At 38.5% G+C, this 16,825-nt stretch overlaps 1 protein-coding gene across 2 annotated transcripts in view; it reads left to right on the forward strand.

The window, feature by feature from the left end:
• Positions 1-16,825, forward strand: part of CTNNA2 (catenin alpha 2) — a 470,001-nt gene that overhangs the window by 125,696 nt on the left and 327,480 nt on the right. For both annotated transcript variants that reach the window (XM_083861796.1, XM_083861797.1), the window contains exon 7: positions 8,441-8,644. In XM_083861796.1, coding sequence (XP_083717922.1) covers positions 8,441-8,644 — 204 coding nt within the window. The remainder of the gene's footprint in view (positions 1-8,440; positions 8,645-16,825) is intronic.

Consider the following 16,825-nt stretch of genomic DNA (forward strand, 5'->3'; position numbering starts at 1 on the left):
TTGGGATCTCTGGTGAGTAGGAGGGTGCTTCCTCTCAGAATATGGACTGGGATTACAATTCCTGAGTCCTGAGGAATGTAGCTGTGTCAGTGGGATGTGCTGACAGCACCTCAGAAGTGCTAATCACAGTGGAAATTCAGATTCTAGGGCTTTCAGACTGGGTAACCTACAATGCTTTACATTTTGAGCAATTCTAAATAATTTCATTTAGATTTGGATATGAAGAATGAGGGTAATCATTCTTGTACAGTGCTGGGAGGGTGGGTGTAATGGTGTTGTAAATATAAAGCTGTTTACTATGCATGCACCATAACTCCATAAAAAAGGATTATTCCTGTGTTTGAAGCAAGGCTTGACTTATCTCCAATAAAATTAAATAGAATTTATAAATCATCTGACTTAGAGAGGGGAGGAGAAGATATCTAAAGGAAAAAAAGAACCAAAACCCCTTTTCTCCTCTGATGCCAAAAGCAAATATCTGTTGTTTTCTGTATTGCTCCAGAAAGAACTGATGAGATGGCTTAGCTGACTTTTCTCCTTGTCTTTTGTGTTTGTGTGTGCAAGTTCTGCCTCTAGCAGTGATATGAAATGATATTTTATTTGATAAAAGAAATATATAGTGCTTAGTTTTAATATATGTTAATCCAAACAGGCATGCCCTCTAGCTGATGTTGTTTTATCTGATATTTTATAATACTGGATTTATTGTTTCACTGTGTTTTGTCTTTAAAGTTGCAGTTCAGCAGTGTTGGTCCTTGTTACATCTTGAACTGCTGAGCCTGTGGGTCATCCCTTGACTCTCTGATTTCTCAGTATGAAAATAATCTGGTTTATAAAGGAATTTAATGGAATGTAAGGGGAAGATGTCACAGCACCAAACCTGCCAGAGTTCAGGTAGCATTTGGACAATGTTCTCAGGCACAGGGTGGGACTCTTGGTTGTGTCCTGAGAGGGCCTGGAGTTGGACTGGTTGATCCTTGTGGGTCCCATCCAACTCAGGCACGACTCTATGATTTGATATGGTTCAGAATTAAAATGATTTTTAGTACTTGAGGTATTTATGTATTTAGGATAGGTCCCAGGGTACTGAAATTGTACTTTTTTTTTGTCATGAGCAGCATTTGAGCTGAGAAATTACAGGCAGAGTGACTCAATCTTTAATGAATTTTTGAACAGAGCAAGTGAACTGTTTGGGAGATGACTACATTTGATGAGAAAGAAAGTGTCTGGTGACACTGGTCACTGTCCTCCAGGCTGTTAAATGCAGCTCATAATTAATAAATGGGCTATCATAACATATTTAGTGAATACATTAATGCTCCTTTAAGAATATTTTGCATGGCTAGAGAATGCAGTGCACCTTAAATGGAGTGAAAGATCTAATAAGTGTGTAATGAGGGGAAAACATTACAGAGAAACTGAAAAGACAGAGTATCTGGGTATAGCAATAGCAGAGCCTGCTTGTTTTTGGTAATAAGATTAAAAGCTGTCAAAATGTGGCAGAAACGTAGCAGACAGAAGAAATGCTGTGTCATTAAGTGACTACCTTTAAAATGTTCCCTTTTGGACAAATAAATGCTAGATGATCTGAGAACGGATTTTTTGCAGAACGTTTTTGGAATTGCAATTTGCTTGTAAATATGTTCCTCGGAGAAGTGATTTGTGATGCTGCAGAGAACAGGACAAAATGTGAGTTTCGAAAAGAACTGAGATGTGTTTGTTTTGCCACTGAAATTCATAAGAAACAATTGCAAAGATATAACTGCACATCTGACAGCAATTTGAATCCAGACTTGTTGAGCTTGAGTAGTTGTAGCCCAGGCAAATGGTGACAATTTCTGTATAACAGTAGCTCTGTATCGAAGTTAACTAGGAATGCACTGGGGAAAGTGCACTGAACTGCAAATTCAGATAACCTCACCTATGGATTTGGATGAAATATTGTAGAATCTCAGAATGGTTTGGGTAGGAAGGGATGTTAAAGATGGTCTTGTTCCAACCCCATGCCATGAGCAGGACACCTTCCACTAGGCCAAGTTGCTCCAAGCCCTGTCCAACCTGTCATTCTCTCTTGTCTTGTCCCTCCATTCCTTGTCCCCAGTCCCTCTCCAGCCCTCCTGGAGCCCCTTTAGGCCCTGCAAGGGGCTCTGAGCTCTCCCTGGAGCCTTCTCTTCTCCTCAACATCCCCAGTTTTCCCAGCCTGGCTTCAGAGCAGAGGGGCTCCAGCCCTCTGATCAACTTTGTGGGTCTCATCTAGACTCCCCCAAGTCCACAAATTTCTTAAGTTGGGAGCCCCAAAATACAAGTAATATTTGTCCCTGGTGCAGCTAAAGTGGCATTTACTCAACCATTTCCAGTGTGAAGGCAGCCAGGCTGCACCTCAATGTTTCTAAAACTTCTGGGCAGTATGAGATACAGAGTGAGATACTTTGGCAATTTCTGCACTCCTCAGATCTCCCCTGAGTGGGGAAACATCACACTGGACATGCTTTGTATATTGAGGAAATAATAACCAACAGCAAAATGTTGCATTTTACACTAAACCCAAAAGCTTCACCTCTTTACAGAGCTGTGTGTTTGAGGATGCTGAAGTGATGTCTCAGAGTAAATTTTTGGAGTCCTGATGATGCTGAGGGGCCACACAAGCTTTTTTTTTTTGAGTTACTGCTGCATTTCCCATTACAATCCCTTCTGTGTGTGTATGGGCTTGTTTATAGTATTTATATTATATCTATTACTGTGGAAAGGGTCAGCTCCAGAGTACGAGGGACAGCACTGGAAATGTCAAGATTTTGGTAGCAAAAGCATGGCAAAAATGTGATCTCTGTAAAGGGAAGCACCCTGGCTAATTGTGGATTAGGATCTCATTGCCTTCATTCCCCTTTAGCAGAGGGAATGGTGCTGCTGAGCTGTATTTGCTGTATAGGAGCACCATCTAGTGGGCTTCTGGTTTATTTTTTTGTGTCTATGATTTTTTTTCCCTCCTGAAATGCTCTTGTATAGTAAACCAGTATTATGGAAAGATTTAGCAATCAAAAATGTTTGTTAGAATTTAACCATAGCCCTTTGCTACCACTTCTTTTGGTGGTAGAAAGAACCTTTTGCTCAACACACCAACTGCTGCCTGTGCTTCCTTATCAAAATACATGCAACCTGTTTGCAGCAGGCCAGTTTATTTGCAAAGGAATTTTTGTAATGAACCCTCAAGCACGAATTTTTTGGACATACTAAAAGCACAGAAAATAAACACACTTTAAAATCCTAATTTTCATTTCTATAAGGAAATATGTTTTCTGTAGCAGTACAGTTATTGCAGTATTATTCAAATTATTGCAGGTTTCTTTTCTTGTCAGTGTAAGTATGAATATTGGAAGTGCTAAATCAAAAACAGTGAATTTCCTTTCAGGTTACATATAATAGCTCGAAAAGAGCACTGAGTGAATGTTCTAATTGGACTACACTTGCTACTATTTTGCCTGTGTTTATTTAGCACCTCTGAGTGCTTCTGTAGCTTAGGTATGTGAGAAGTGAACACCAGCTCTATTTCAGGGAAGCAGCATCTCCATTTACATTTGGAGAGCAATCAGGAGAGGGGGCTGGGAAGGTGGGGCTGTTGCTTCTGCTCGTGGCTGTGCACCTCTGCCTGAAAGGGATGCTTGAGGAGCTGCTGTGGATGCATCCAGGCTGGTGTGCCACAGGGAAAGGTCAGAGAATCACAGCATGGTTTGGGTTGAAAAGGAGCTTAAAGCCCTTCTTGTTCCACCCCCTGCCATGGGCACCTCCCATTATCCCAGGTTTCTCCCAACCTGGCCTTGGACACTTCCAGGGATGGAGCAGCCACTGATACCCTCACAGTAAAGAATTTCTTCCCAATGTCCCATCTAACCCTGGCTCTGTCCTGTCACCCCCTACCCTTGTCCAAAGTTCCTCTCCACCTCTCTTGGAGCTGTCTTGGAGCCCCCTGTGAATTATTTCTGTGTTGTTTCCTCACTCCAGAGCAGCTCATTGGAAGCTGCAGTGTAGCATTGCTCTGTCCCACTCTTCCAGCTGAGTGGTGTGTGTGTGTGACACAGCATTGTGGCAGGGAGGAACATCTGATTTATTGCTTAACAGGAGATCAACAGCCTTGTTAGCATTGGAGGAGACGCGGACAGAGGTGCAGAAACCAAACCGTGAGCACACAGCATTTGTTTTCGCAGTAGTGCAGGCATTCTGACAAAGAAATACATCAAACACTCTTATTTATACAGTCCTGTCTCCAAGTTACTCAGATAAACTGGGTCCCTCAGTATATCATGTGCTGCCTTCTACACAAAGGCAGTTTTTCCTGCTTGTCTCATGGTTGTGGCGTTGTTTATCTAAAATATCTATCACACTTTGCACTGGTATTTGACTCAAAAATTGCGTTTTCCTTATGCTAAGGGCAGTTGTGTATTCCCTGTCTCAGGAAGTGTTAAAAACCCTGTGGATGTGGTACTTGGTTTTGATTTATTGAACATGGTGGTGTGTTTATGGTTGGACTTGATGATCTTAGAAGTCTTTTCCAACCTTAACCATTCTGTGATTCTGTGATTCTGAATCATTAAGAACCATGTTAGGAAATGGTCTCTGCCCTGAAGGTTTCACATTCTAAATACGTGAATTAAAATGTGTTTAGCAGGTAAACAAGGCAGAGGTTCTGAAGGAGCAGCTGAAATTTCCTGAAGACTTTCTGTGTAGACAAACCAGGGGATGAGCAGATTTTTAATGGGCAATAAGGCAATTGCACATAATAATGAAGTCATTTAATTGGAAAATGCAGGCAATGATACAGTAATTCTAGGTTTTTTGGAGCTGTAAAATTGTTTTAAATTATTAATGTAATGTTCTGCTTTTGCTTTGCATTATATTTCTAATAAAGACTATTACTATTTCTAATAAAAGGGAGGTTTTTTTTTTGTTATGGTTAAAAATGAGATTCTAATCCAGATAAATGTCACAAAGTTTCAATAATGATGTGCTCTCTGATTATACAATACATTTATATAGGGTTTATGGCTATTTTCAATATTTTTAGTTGAAGTATGAGTAATTTAGCCATTATTTTAAATCTACAAAGTTGTGTCCTCTATTTTATTAGTGTGTGAGATAGTTTATTGCCTTCTGAGCAAGAGAAGGTTGGTTTAATAGCAGTACTCAGTATGAAGAGGTTTATTTTCAGAAGTCTCTAAGTTTTATTAAAACATGGCAACTTCTCTATAAACACACCTTGATATAATTTAAGGAAAAGAGCTGAAGAGAAAATAGTTAACTGTATTTAAATAAGATTTCATCACAGGTTTTGACAGCTTTCAAACAAGTCTTCAATTATATTAAAACTAATTTTCTTGGATTTTGTTTCAGCAACTGCAGCCAAAAATGGTGCATGTTTACAGTAATCTGCACATTTATAAAGAGGTTTGAAGCACTTAATTACAAGAGCTGAATTAGGGTATCAGTCCTTGATTTATGGCTCTAATGTTAGTTAACTAATTAGAAATGTAAAATGTTCCAGTTCATTTACATTCATCGCTCATTAACTGGCTTTTAAGAAGTGATGAGAAATTACAACTAAAGAAATTTATTTAGCTGAAATTCCTGCCAACTATTTTTTTTCTTCTTTCCAAGAAGACATTATTTCCTTGTTAATATACGTGTAAGAGTTTTATGAGTGTCAATTACACAATCTGGAGTTGAATTTTGGCACCAGGTTCTCTTTGAAGAGGAGTCATAACTTTTGTAGGCAAAAAATTGTGTTTCTTGGGTAACTGAACATCAGGAGCTGTCATGGAGCTGGTTTTCATTCTGAGTCTCCTTTTTCCCAAAAACTCTAAAAGCTGTTTCCTTGTGAGATATTTGAGAAAGTTTAAAGTAAATGTCTAGACTATCATTTATTTATAACCATCAGAAAGTAACCACATCATTATTTGTTACCTTTTAAGCAAAACTGAGGTTTGTGGTGTTGGGATGATGTGTTAGGAATCTGAAAAAACAGCTATTTTTTTTTTTATTTTATTTTTTTTTTTCTAGCTAATTCCTTAAGTTGCTTATATATTTCATTTGGTGCAGTTGTGGTCTTGCTACTGCCATGTGAAATATGAGATTGTGAAAATGAATTTATACAGCTGATTTCTGAAAACCTCAAGCATTACCCTTTGGCTCAAAAGCCTCATTACATAAATATGCACCGGCCTAATTCTTGGAGAAGTCATTTCTGATTTAGGTGCTTGTAAAACTGCTCTGCTTACTGCTTAGAAACACAGACCCCAGAAGATACATGTGAGACATTATTTCACATTCTGGCTAATGCAGCATTTTTTTCTGCCAAGTCAGCAGTTTCTGGAGCTGGAACAATACGTTCTAAAGTTAAAATTCTTCTATTTGTCCTTTTATTAAATAATAGATTTTCATAAATTCCTTGTGTTTATTACTGTTTAACTGCTGAGGATTCAGTTAAGTTATAGATTTCTCAGGGGTTCCTTTCTCTGTGTAGTAATGGGAGTTATGGGGTCTGTGTGTGAATTGGAAGTTTTATTGAGAAATAAGATCTTTTCTAAGAACCTTGTCCTGCTGAAATGAAGAAAATATTCAAGTGGAGTTTGTCTTTAGCTTTGAATTAATCCATCTGGGCATTTTCTGATTAATAATAAACAGATAGAATTTTCAGTGCTAAAGACACATGTCCTGTTCCAAAATTTTAATGTACATTTCAATACACTGTGTTGACTTTGTTGTTTCGTTTTTTTTTTTTTTCTCAAATTACTTGTATCATTTGGCTTACACTTGGCTGATGGCTCTTGGATATTGAAAAAAACAGATTAATCATAAAGTTACCAGAACATTGTGAAAATTAAAATAGTTAATTAACAAATCTTATGTGCTTTAAAATAGGTGTGATTATTAGAAATCAGAATGCTTTTTACATTTTTCATTCCTATTTCATTTTTTTTTAAGCTCAAATAACAAGTGCACAGCTTACAGAGCAATTTTAGACCATATGCAATTAGGAGACTTCTTTGCACGATTTCAACAAAACCTTCCTGAATTATAAAGTGTTAAATGTGCCGAGAGTGGGAGCAGGTGATTACTTGCTTTTGTATTTTTTACCTTGAACTGCAAAAGGAGAAAAACAAGTCAAAATGTAATCCAGCAGTGACTCAAAGCTGATAACTTTCCGTACAGTTTTACAGTGAGAAGAGTAGAATCAATGTGGTTTGATATTTGGTATTAAGTTTGATAGATACAGTGCACAAGTGTTTAGCAGTGATCATAATTTAGGAATTAACCTTTATTAGAAAAGAGTCTTTGAAAATCAGGTTTTTTTCTAGTGGAATAAAGATACTTTGCTAACCAGTGGACTACTTGACAAACTGAAGATGTTTTCAGACTGTCTCCATGTAGTGCTTCCTTTTTAGTTAACTAATTTAGCACTTTTTTCCTGACTAAAAACCAAAAAAAGATGTTAAAAGATGCTGTTCAGAATGGAATCAGAGATTTCATATTTTTGTGTAAGTGTCATTATCTAGTAATTATTTCCTTGCAGTCTTAACTTCCTCAATTTTTTAAATTCATGAAATATTGAGGTAATATAGTAACATTTCAGCAGTGTAGGCTTATAAAAATAATCAGAGTGAAATTATTAACAGAGAACATCCCACTCATCTTCAGCAGTAAAAAATTTACACCTTGCATAAGAATGTCCTGAGGAGCCAAGAAATTTTCAGAATATTTGTGAAAGAATAATACCGGTTTAGCACCATGGAATGGGTTTGAATGGACCTTAAAGATCATTTTGTTCCAAGCCCCTGCTATGGGCAGGGACACCTTCCACTAGCCCAGGTTGCTTCAAGCCCTGTCCAGCTTGGCTTCGGAGACTTCCAGGGATCCAGGGGCAGCCACAGCTTCTCTGGGTAACAAGGTTGTTCATTTTAATATATAAATTATATATATATGTTATTTTATTATAATAGATATGTAATATATATAGTATATATAGTATTATATATATAATATTATATATCTATATATATTATAATTCTATATACTAATATATTATATTAATATATAATATATTTATGTATATAATGAATTATATATATGTTGTGTTATATATTATATTATATTATATTATGTTATGTTATATTATATTATATTATATATATATTTCTCTAATCTTTACTTTTTCAAGAATTTGGTCGATAATTGCTCCAAGAAATAGTAATAATAATAATAATAATAATAATAATAATAATAATAACAATCATCATCATCAGCAGCAGCAGCAGCATCATCCTTGCGGTCCCCTCCAACCTGGTATTCTATGATAAATTATTTATACAAAAGCCTTTAAAAACCCTCTCCAAAGGCACTGAATATACCAAAGACCCACAACCACTCACCATTTCCCCCCTTTTCCTGCCAGAACAAGATCATCCTGGACCCGATGACGTTCAGCGAGGCGCGGTTCCGGCCGTCGCTGGAGGAGCGGCTGGAGAGCATCATCAGCGGGGCGGCGCTGATGGCCGACTCCTCGTGCACGCGCGACGACCGCCGCGAGCGCATCGTGGCCGAGTGCAACGCCGTGCGCCAGGCCCTGCAGGACCTGCTCTCCGAGTATATGAACAATGTAAGTCACACTCTCTGCCTGCTCTCAGGGCACCTCGGCCTCCCCTGGGGGCTGCAGCTGCTTTGGTGTGTTGCAAAAGCGGTAACGCGGCTTTGCGCCGAGTGTAGAGGTGGTGATGGTTGAGTTGTTGGATTTTTTATATATGTTGGAAGTGTTTGATGGGAGTTGGGTGTGATCAGAAGTTCAGGAGTGAGGCCTTGGGAAGGCTGACCTGGAGCAGAGACTAGACAGAGCTAAGAGAGTAAAGTAGATATTTATTAAAAGGCCTTTAGGGTATGCCTTGGGTAGGACAAGAGCCTGGCCAGGGCTACACCCAAGGTGGACCCAAAATTGTCACCAAAAAATGGACAACTAGTCACAAGGTCTCACATTTTTCTGAGTTTTGGTCCATTTTCATATTGGTTTTAATTGTCCAATTACAGCTTCAGGTGATGAGGTCTCATCCTTCTTGTTTTCTCTCTTCAGTCCACCCTTGTTTGTGCTTTCAGGCCTAAAAGTTGTACTTGTCCTTGGTCTCCAGCAGCACAAGGATTTGTTTTGTCTTCCTGCTCTGTGAAGAGAACTGACTGATACTGAATGTGAGACTCAGAACTGCACCCCTGGGCAGCACAGAATCTGGAAAATATGAGAGCTGAAACTTAGGGCATTGAGGGGTGGTGTTGTACCTGCCAAGGAACTCTGTGCTCCCCGTGAATTTAGCATGAAAATTTCTTCTTACCTAATAACTAGTGATCACTTTCAAAGTAGAATACTTTTTTAAATGAAAACAATAGTGAGTAATCTAAATGTGAAATGGCCCAAGAATTAGTTTCTTATTGAAGATGAATATAAGTAATTTGCAGCATGCTTGCCCCTGTGGGATGGTCATTGTGTTTGATTTTTAGGATGTTATCTATAGATGTTCATAAGAGGTTGACTTTTTGGTGTGCAGGTTAAACCACTGAATTTTTCACTTTCTGGTGAAGCCATGAAATACTCGGTTGCCATGAAAGCAGAGTTCAGCACTAGTGCTGTTTACACAGTCTTACAAACAACACTCAGGGTAGGCTTTCCAGAGGTGTTGAATTGTTCAATGTGGTGTGAACTGGCAGTGCAGAACCTTTGTTCTGCACAGCTTGTCCCAGAGAATTCTCTCCACCCAACCTTGTGTATTAAAACTCGGATGTTCTATTGCCGTGTCCTTTTGAGGATGTGGGAAAAAGAACAAAGCAACATCAATAACCTGTTTTAAAATCAAAATGCTTCCCAAGAGGTATCAAACTGAGAATCCTTCTTTGCCGTTTCTTGTCTTTGGTTGCTCCCAGAGTATCAGATGACACATTTTGATCCCATTTTGCTGGAATCATCAAAATTATGCTGAAGAGGGTATTTGAGGATAGACTTTTAACGTTGCTATTTTCATTGGTACTGTTACAGTTGTTAGAGTGATGCAATTCAGTATCAATAGTGCAAACTTCAGTCCTTTAGTCACTTCATTTTACAGCTCCAACTTAAATGTTGCTTTTCAAAGATATTGTTCCGTGTAATAGAGTCACCTCAAGGAACAGCTATTTGAATTGAAAAGCATTATTTGCTTCTTGGTTTTTCTGAAGTGATGGTTGACAGGCTCTTGTGAAAGCTTGAATGAATGTGAAGTTTTGCTGCTGTGTTATGGGCTAGAAGTTATAAAAGAGAGCATTAAGTACCAGGTGATGAGGCTGTGGTGGAAAAGAACTTGCTGGGTTTCTTCTTACAAAATCTTGCTTTGTAGGAGCAATACTGGTGCAATCCTTAAAGGTCTTTCGAAGAAACTTTGAGAACTGATGAATGGTGGGTTCTTATTTTATTGTAGTGCCTCTTTTTTGGGACACCGAGTTTTGGTAATGATGCAATTTGCCCCTGGAGCAGAAACATTCTTATTTTATTTCTGACTGCATTTACAGAGGGAGGAAGGTTTTAAATTCCTGCAGGCATTTATGACCACACTGAAGGTTGCTAATACCATTTCATCATTTTCACTTAAACACAATGGTGTGAGCAGCTGCTTTTATAGTTTCCACAGTATGGGTTATGAAACAGTTTTTTTTCCTTTTTTTTTTTTGTGTCCTTCTTAGTCTGACTTGCACAACCCCTGTAAATTTTTTTTCTGTTTTATTCTGAAATGTAGTCAACTTAAGTAAGATTTTTTTTTTATACCTATTGAGTAAACATTTTAAAAACTGAATATATACTTAAATTACATAAAATGCAGTACTTCTGATTTTACCAGGTCTGGTGTGGTAGAATTTTACAACGATAATTTCCAAGCTGATGTTAGCAGTTACAAGGGATTAAGATTATATATTAAGATCATATATTATTATACCTAAATTCAGATTTTTTGAACATATGGGGATGGGTAAAGTAAGGAGTGTCAATTCAGTTCTTTAAGGGTGGATGCCATTTTAAGATACCAGGTTAAAAAATCCCAATGTTTATTTGAGCATTGACTCCTCAGTCTGCCCTCCAAGGCATCTGACTCCTTTGTGGGTCAGCTTGTAGCTGCCAGCCCCACTCCCATGTCATACATGCTCCAGGAAAGGACAAATTGCCAGACTCTTCCTTCATTAAATCATTTGAGCCTCCATTGCTTAAGCTCCAGTTATAATTGTCAGAGACCAGATCAATACTGGAGATGAGATCAATACTGTCAAGAGAGCCTGAAGAGCCATTGAGATGACAACTGTTATAATCTAATATGAGCAGGGGGTAAATTAAATATCTCTAGACTTCTCTAATAGATTAATTAAGTCTCCATAGCCAGGACGGAAGATCAGATCCTGAGCTTGTAGGCAGCTACTGTTATCTAAGGATTGAATTTCATCCATTCTGCCCTGGCACAATTTGCTTTGGTACTCAACCTATTTCCTTGAAACCTGTGGATTGATTTTCTTGGGTTCTCAATAATTCTGAACATGTTCAGTATAACGAAAGATCTCACTAGGAAAGTGTTTTAAAGCTTTCATGAGTTCCAAAGGGGAAAGAGTGAATTGCACACACCAAACATGACACAGGCCTAAGTCTGATTAAGGTTGATTTTGCAAAGCTGAACATCTTTAACATCTGCTTGTGTGGCTTTAAACCACTGCAGTCCTGCTCTTGCTTTAGAGATTGTGATATTAATCAGACATTCCTGTTTTGAGGTTTCTTCTGTTTGATAATAGCTGAAAAATGATGATTTTTTGGGGGATGATGCGAGTTGATCAAATGAGCATACAGCAAAGTAAATACTTCGTGGTGATATTTAAAGGATGCAGATGATGAAGAGCAGAGTGTTGGCAATGTGCTGTTCAGTCAATGTTAGTTCAGTCCTTCTCCAGCTTAAAATAGTTCTTTTTAATTAATCTACTTTAGGATTTGGGTTCAGAGGGGTGTTTCCTACAAAACTTCAAGAGCTGAAAGAAAGGGCTATGAGCTGAAGAAAAAGTAGATACTTTAAAATTTTGGCATCCAAGAAAAATCTGAATAAAGTTGGCAGAAAGAAGGATAGGGGAGATTTCAACGAAAGTAAAAATGGTGTTGCTTCTGCAGTTGTATTATTTACTGTTATAAAAGCTGTGTTTTGGTTTCTGCTTCCTTCTCCTCAGATAAATGTTCATTTACTCAATTTCCTACCTGTCACATAACGTTTTTAATTAGTCCTTAGGCTTTTAGATAGTTCTATGAATAATTATATATTTACTTCATTGACCAGAATCTCACAGTATCTAAACCCTCTGCAAGGGAGATCCCTGGCAGTTCTCTACAAGAACTTCTACAGACATGAGATGTAAACCGTTTCATTATTCTTTGTATATCCAGAAATATGCATATTTTCATTTGCCTTATCAGTAACTTTGACAAAATCCTTTCCCAGCATGGTATCTGTTTCTCTCATGAACTCATCTGAACTTTAGCATCTGTTACTTTTGGGCAGCTAAGGCAGGAGAGTTCTCAGTCTGCTGACTCATATGACTTTATTTTTTTTTTTTTTTTGGCAGGGTCTCAGAGAAAATTGATAGGGTGTTTTTCAGCTTCTTACGTATATCTGATAAATCCCCATAATTTATTTCAAGATAAAATTACATTTCTAGACTCCTGTCCTACGGAGAAGACCTAAATGCAGCTCCGCAGAAGCTCTTAACGCAATTGTTTTCCATTTGTCTAAATGAAAGCCTTATTTAACGGGTGGTTAGCTCTGATTGGGGCCTGCTTTCCTGCTGCTTTTGTCTCCTGGATCCTTCACGATTTGTACTGCAGGCTGTCAGGGAGCAGAAATACCAGGAACCTGGGAGTTCCAGCTCTTAAACTCCTGGGTCAGAAATGCACTGCCAAACACAACCCAGTGCTGGGCGCCCTTTCTGGCAAGACTCAGGGTGCTGCTGGGTTGATGTCTGATTAACATAAGAAAGGGAGGAAATTATATCTTTAGAAAAATATGCTTAAAAAAGGATGCTTTGAATTCCCTCTGACATCATCAGATTCCGTGCCAGAGACAGACTGAATGTTGTGTTGCTGGGGTGTATCAATGATAAATTTGGAAAGCAGTTGACAAGTGAATAAGCCGTGAGTGTTAAAGACCTCTGTAATCACTCCAGTACTGGCTTGGCATTAATTCAAATCTGCATTTGAAAAGGCTTTTCCCAGCTGGTTCAAATATGATTTTCTCCTCTAAAGCCTTTGGGCTCATTATTAAGCCAACTTGCATTCTCCTGCCTTGTTTTCCCTCTTATCCAGTGTTCCTGCTCCCAGTCCCTGCCAACATTCCAGAGGAGCTTGTTTGGGGTGTGGTGGTTTTTTTTTTTTTTTTAATTATAATTAGTTTTTGGGACAGAATGATTCTGTGTGTCTGATTGATATGATCAGTCCGTAATGGAGGTTTCTATAACCACTGATGATTTAATGTTTAGATGTGAGGATCACATCTGAGGACTGCAACAGATTTCCCAGAGAGGTTGTGGAATGTCCCTCGCTGGAAATATTCCAGAACCATCTGGATGCAATCCTGATAAATGTGCTCTAGGAAGACCCTACTTCACCATGGGAGTAATGTTGCTTAATGTTTGCTCTTTGAAATCTTACTCTCTAAAGTTACTACCCATCCCAGGTACCTGCTCACCCCTGAGTTGCTGTAGGCTCTAATTCCTATTCCTATAGGGAAGAAAATGTCATTTCTTGAAACGAGAAAACAGCAGAAAAACAAATGAGAAAGCACAAGCCTGCTGGCAGCTTCTCTGCACAAATATATCAGTAAAAAATTGGAATAGCTCAAAGGAAAAACAGAGTGCTGCAGTACATGAAGATGAAATGTCCTTAGCAGACAGCTGGTTATTGTGCTTGATTGGAGAACAAAAAACACAATAGCAACTGAAAAATCTATAAACTCTCAAGATACTGCCAGCTGTCACATTTAACAGCTTCATCTGAATTCATATTTAAGATAAGCAATAATTGGTGTGTACATTTCAGCTCTGGAGCTGACTTGTGTAAGGTTAATCTGGGTGACAGTGAGCAGTAAATTACAGTTCTGAGACAGAGGAACGTCCAGAGCTGTCCTGAGATGAGGAATCAGGGATGAGTGACAAGAGATTGACTGCTGGAGCAGCAGCATTTGACTGATTCAGGCATGACTGGCACAGCAGGGCAGTTTTTCCATCAGTACCATTGTCAAATTCCTGGCTGGCCAAATAATTTTTAGAGGACAGCAGCTTATTTAAAGCTTCCCACTGTATTTCAAGCTGGAGATGAGCTATTTTACAATTCACCTGACTCTTTTAGAGCAGTTTTGTCTTTGTGTACTTGAAAGGAGCAAATAGAAACACAGTAGTTATTATTGGAGGATTGGGATGTGTTCCTAAATGTTCTGTGCATTGCTTCTTGGTCAGTTTAAGATTTGTGCACTGATGGATCCCTCCTGAGTGCCTTGACTGCTCATGACTGTACATAAATCACTGTCCAAGTATGCAGCCTGCAGTGTGACTTCTGATGCCTTTTCAGGAACTTTCTGTCTCCTATTTTGATGATGTCAGGACCTCATCCTAAGGTCTGTCCATTATTTTTCAGTAGATTTACAGAAATGCTGCATCATTTACAATTGCACTAGTTAATCTTTATTTATTTATTCATTCACAAATTTCCTGGTTTTATAACCAATTTCATATTTAGAGTTTTCTGTGTTTTTCTTATCAGATCCAGAGAACCACACTGATGTTGACAATCAGAAACAAATAAAATAGCTCTGAGAAGATAAAACTTCATGGCTTGGAAATGACAAATATCCTAAAAAATTTTCCTGATTTCAGGTTCACACATCCCTGTTGGGATAAGTAGATTTTTAAATTTACTAAAGTAATTTGCTCTTTACAACTACCTGTTACAATCCTCTCCTAAAGGGGAGCCCAGGTTCTCATTAATAAATCCCTTGGGGTAGATTAGAGCAAAAGGACCCTGAATAGGTGTTTTTTGTAAAGATACACTTGTAGGGTTTATCATAGAATAATTTGGTTGTAGGGGGAAGACAAGTATATCAGCATTTTAATTGTTATCTTTACTAACATGACAAGATAAAAGTATAAAATTTATTTAAGAAAATGCATAAGAAAGACAAGAGCAAAAATATCTCACCACCTGAAGGCTTCACAACAAAACTTGGTGGTTGTAATTTTGATGGCAGTTGGTCAAAATTGGTCACAGACTGGACTCACCAAGTGGTGGAAGGAAACCCTAGAACACCAACCACATCTGTGGGGTTTATATTCACTCAGGTTCAGGTAGGAACAAGGTACCTCCCCTGGGGCAGGGGTTGTTGATCAAGGACACCTTGATGGAATGCTGTGGATCAGGCACACCTGGGTGATGGGATGTCATGGATCAGGGACACCTGGATGGTGGGATGTTGTGATCAGGGACACCTGGATGATGGGATCTTGTGGATCAGGGGACACTTCTGGAGCCTTTGACACTCTCTAATTGGATCCATCTCTAATTGGATCCAGCTGCCCATTCCATGAGTGCAGCTGGGCCCATCACAGCCCACTGTGTCCCATCAGCAGTGACACCTCCAGGCCAGGTGTGAATGTCCCTGCACCTCCCGGGCAGGGCAGCCAGCACAGCTGAGTTCACTGATAAGGACAAGGATCAGTTCCTGCCTCACAGGGTTCCTCTCTGTCCTTATCCATCACCAGCTGTCTTACTGATTCTCTGTGATTTAATATTTGTGTGAGGAAATGGTGGTTTTGAACCAAAGTGCTGGATTTTCCTCGACGGAATCAGCCAGAGAACATCTTGCCTCCCTTTTGCTCTTTGTCTTTAAAGGCAGACTATGATATATCATTATGAAAGTGTTATATGTCATGTTAAAATGTAAATAAATCACAGGAAGTCTGTGGAGTTGGAGGCTGAATTGGCATATTAGGTTGAGTGATGTTTCTAACAAGATACTTCCTTCCAAATTAGCAGGGAATTTTTCTAGACTGCCAGTCAAACCAAACCTGATTTTCTCGGTTCCTGTAGGGCTTAGTCTGCCTGGGCCTCTCCTACTCAACATTAAAATTGAGGTCATGTCAGTCTGAATTCATTAAAGTTTGAATGCCTTGCCATTCCCACATTCAAAAAATTCTGCATTAATTGTATAATTGCAGTGTTTGGCTTTGGTTTGCCCATTAAACTGAAAGCTGGGACAAAATCAGCTCATGACAGAATGAGTGGCACAACAGTCAGAATGGTGTGGGATATAATTTTGGTGATTTTTTTTCGTTGTTTTTGACCAACAACCCAAACTGCCTTCCTATAAAATATTATATTAATTTCTTATATGCCATAGTTAGGAATAAATGATGCAGTAAGTGGACCCCAATTTTATCAATACTCAGAAAACTTGCTTTTTTGAGAAATGTTTTTGTTATTCCTCATTGTTTTATCTCATATATGCATGTATGCATACAAAAGGTCTGACTGTACTGTTGGTACCTTATCTCAGAGTATTTGATCCTTTTAAACTTACTGTATTCAGACAAAATAAAAATGTATTGTTTCTTCAAAGAAAACCCCAATCAAAGTCAAAGCACACCGACCCAAAACTGCATTTTCATGCAATGGTTTTTGTGTTGAACCGCTTTAATTTTGCATTAATTAGTTAGTTGTTTTGTTTTTTCTGAAGTGTGTTCTTACAGAAGTAATGACTTC

This window comes from Zosterops lateralis (genome assembly GCF_965231275.1).
Source record: "Zosterops lateralis genome assembly, chromosome: 5".
Lineage (NCBI taxonomy): Eukaryota > Metazoa > Chordata > Aves > Passeriformes > Zosteropidae > Zosterops > Zosterops lateralis.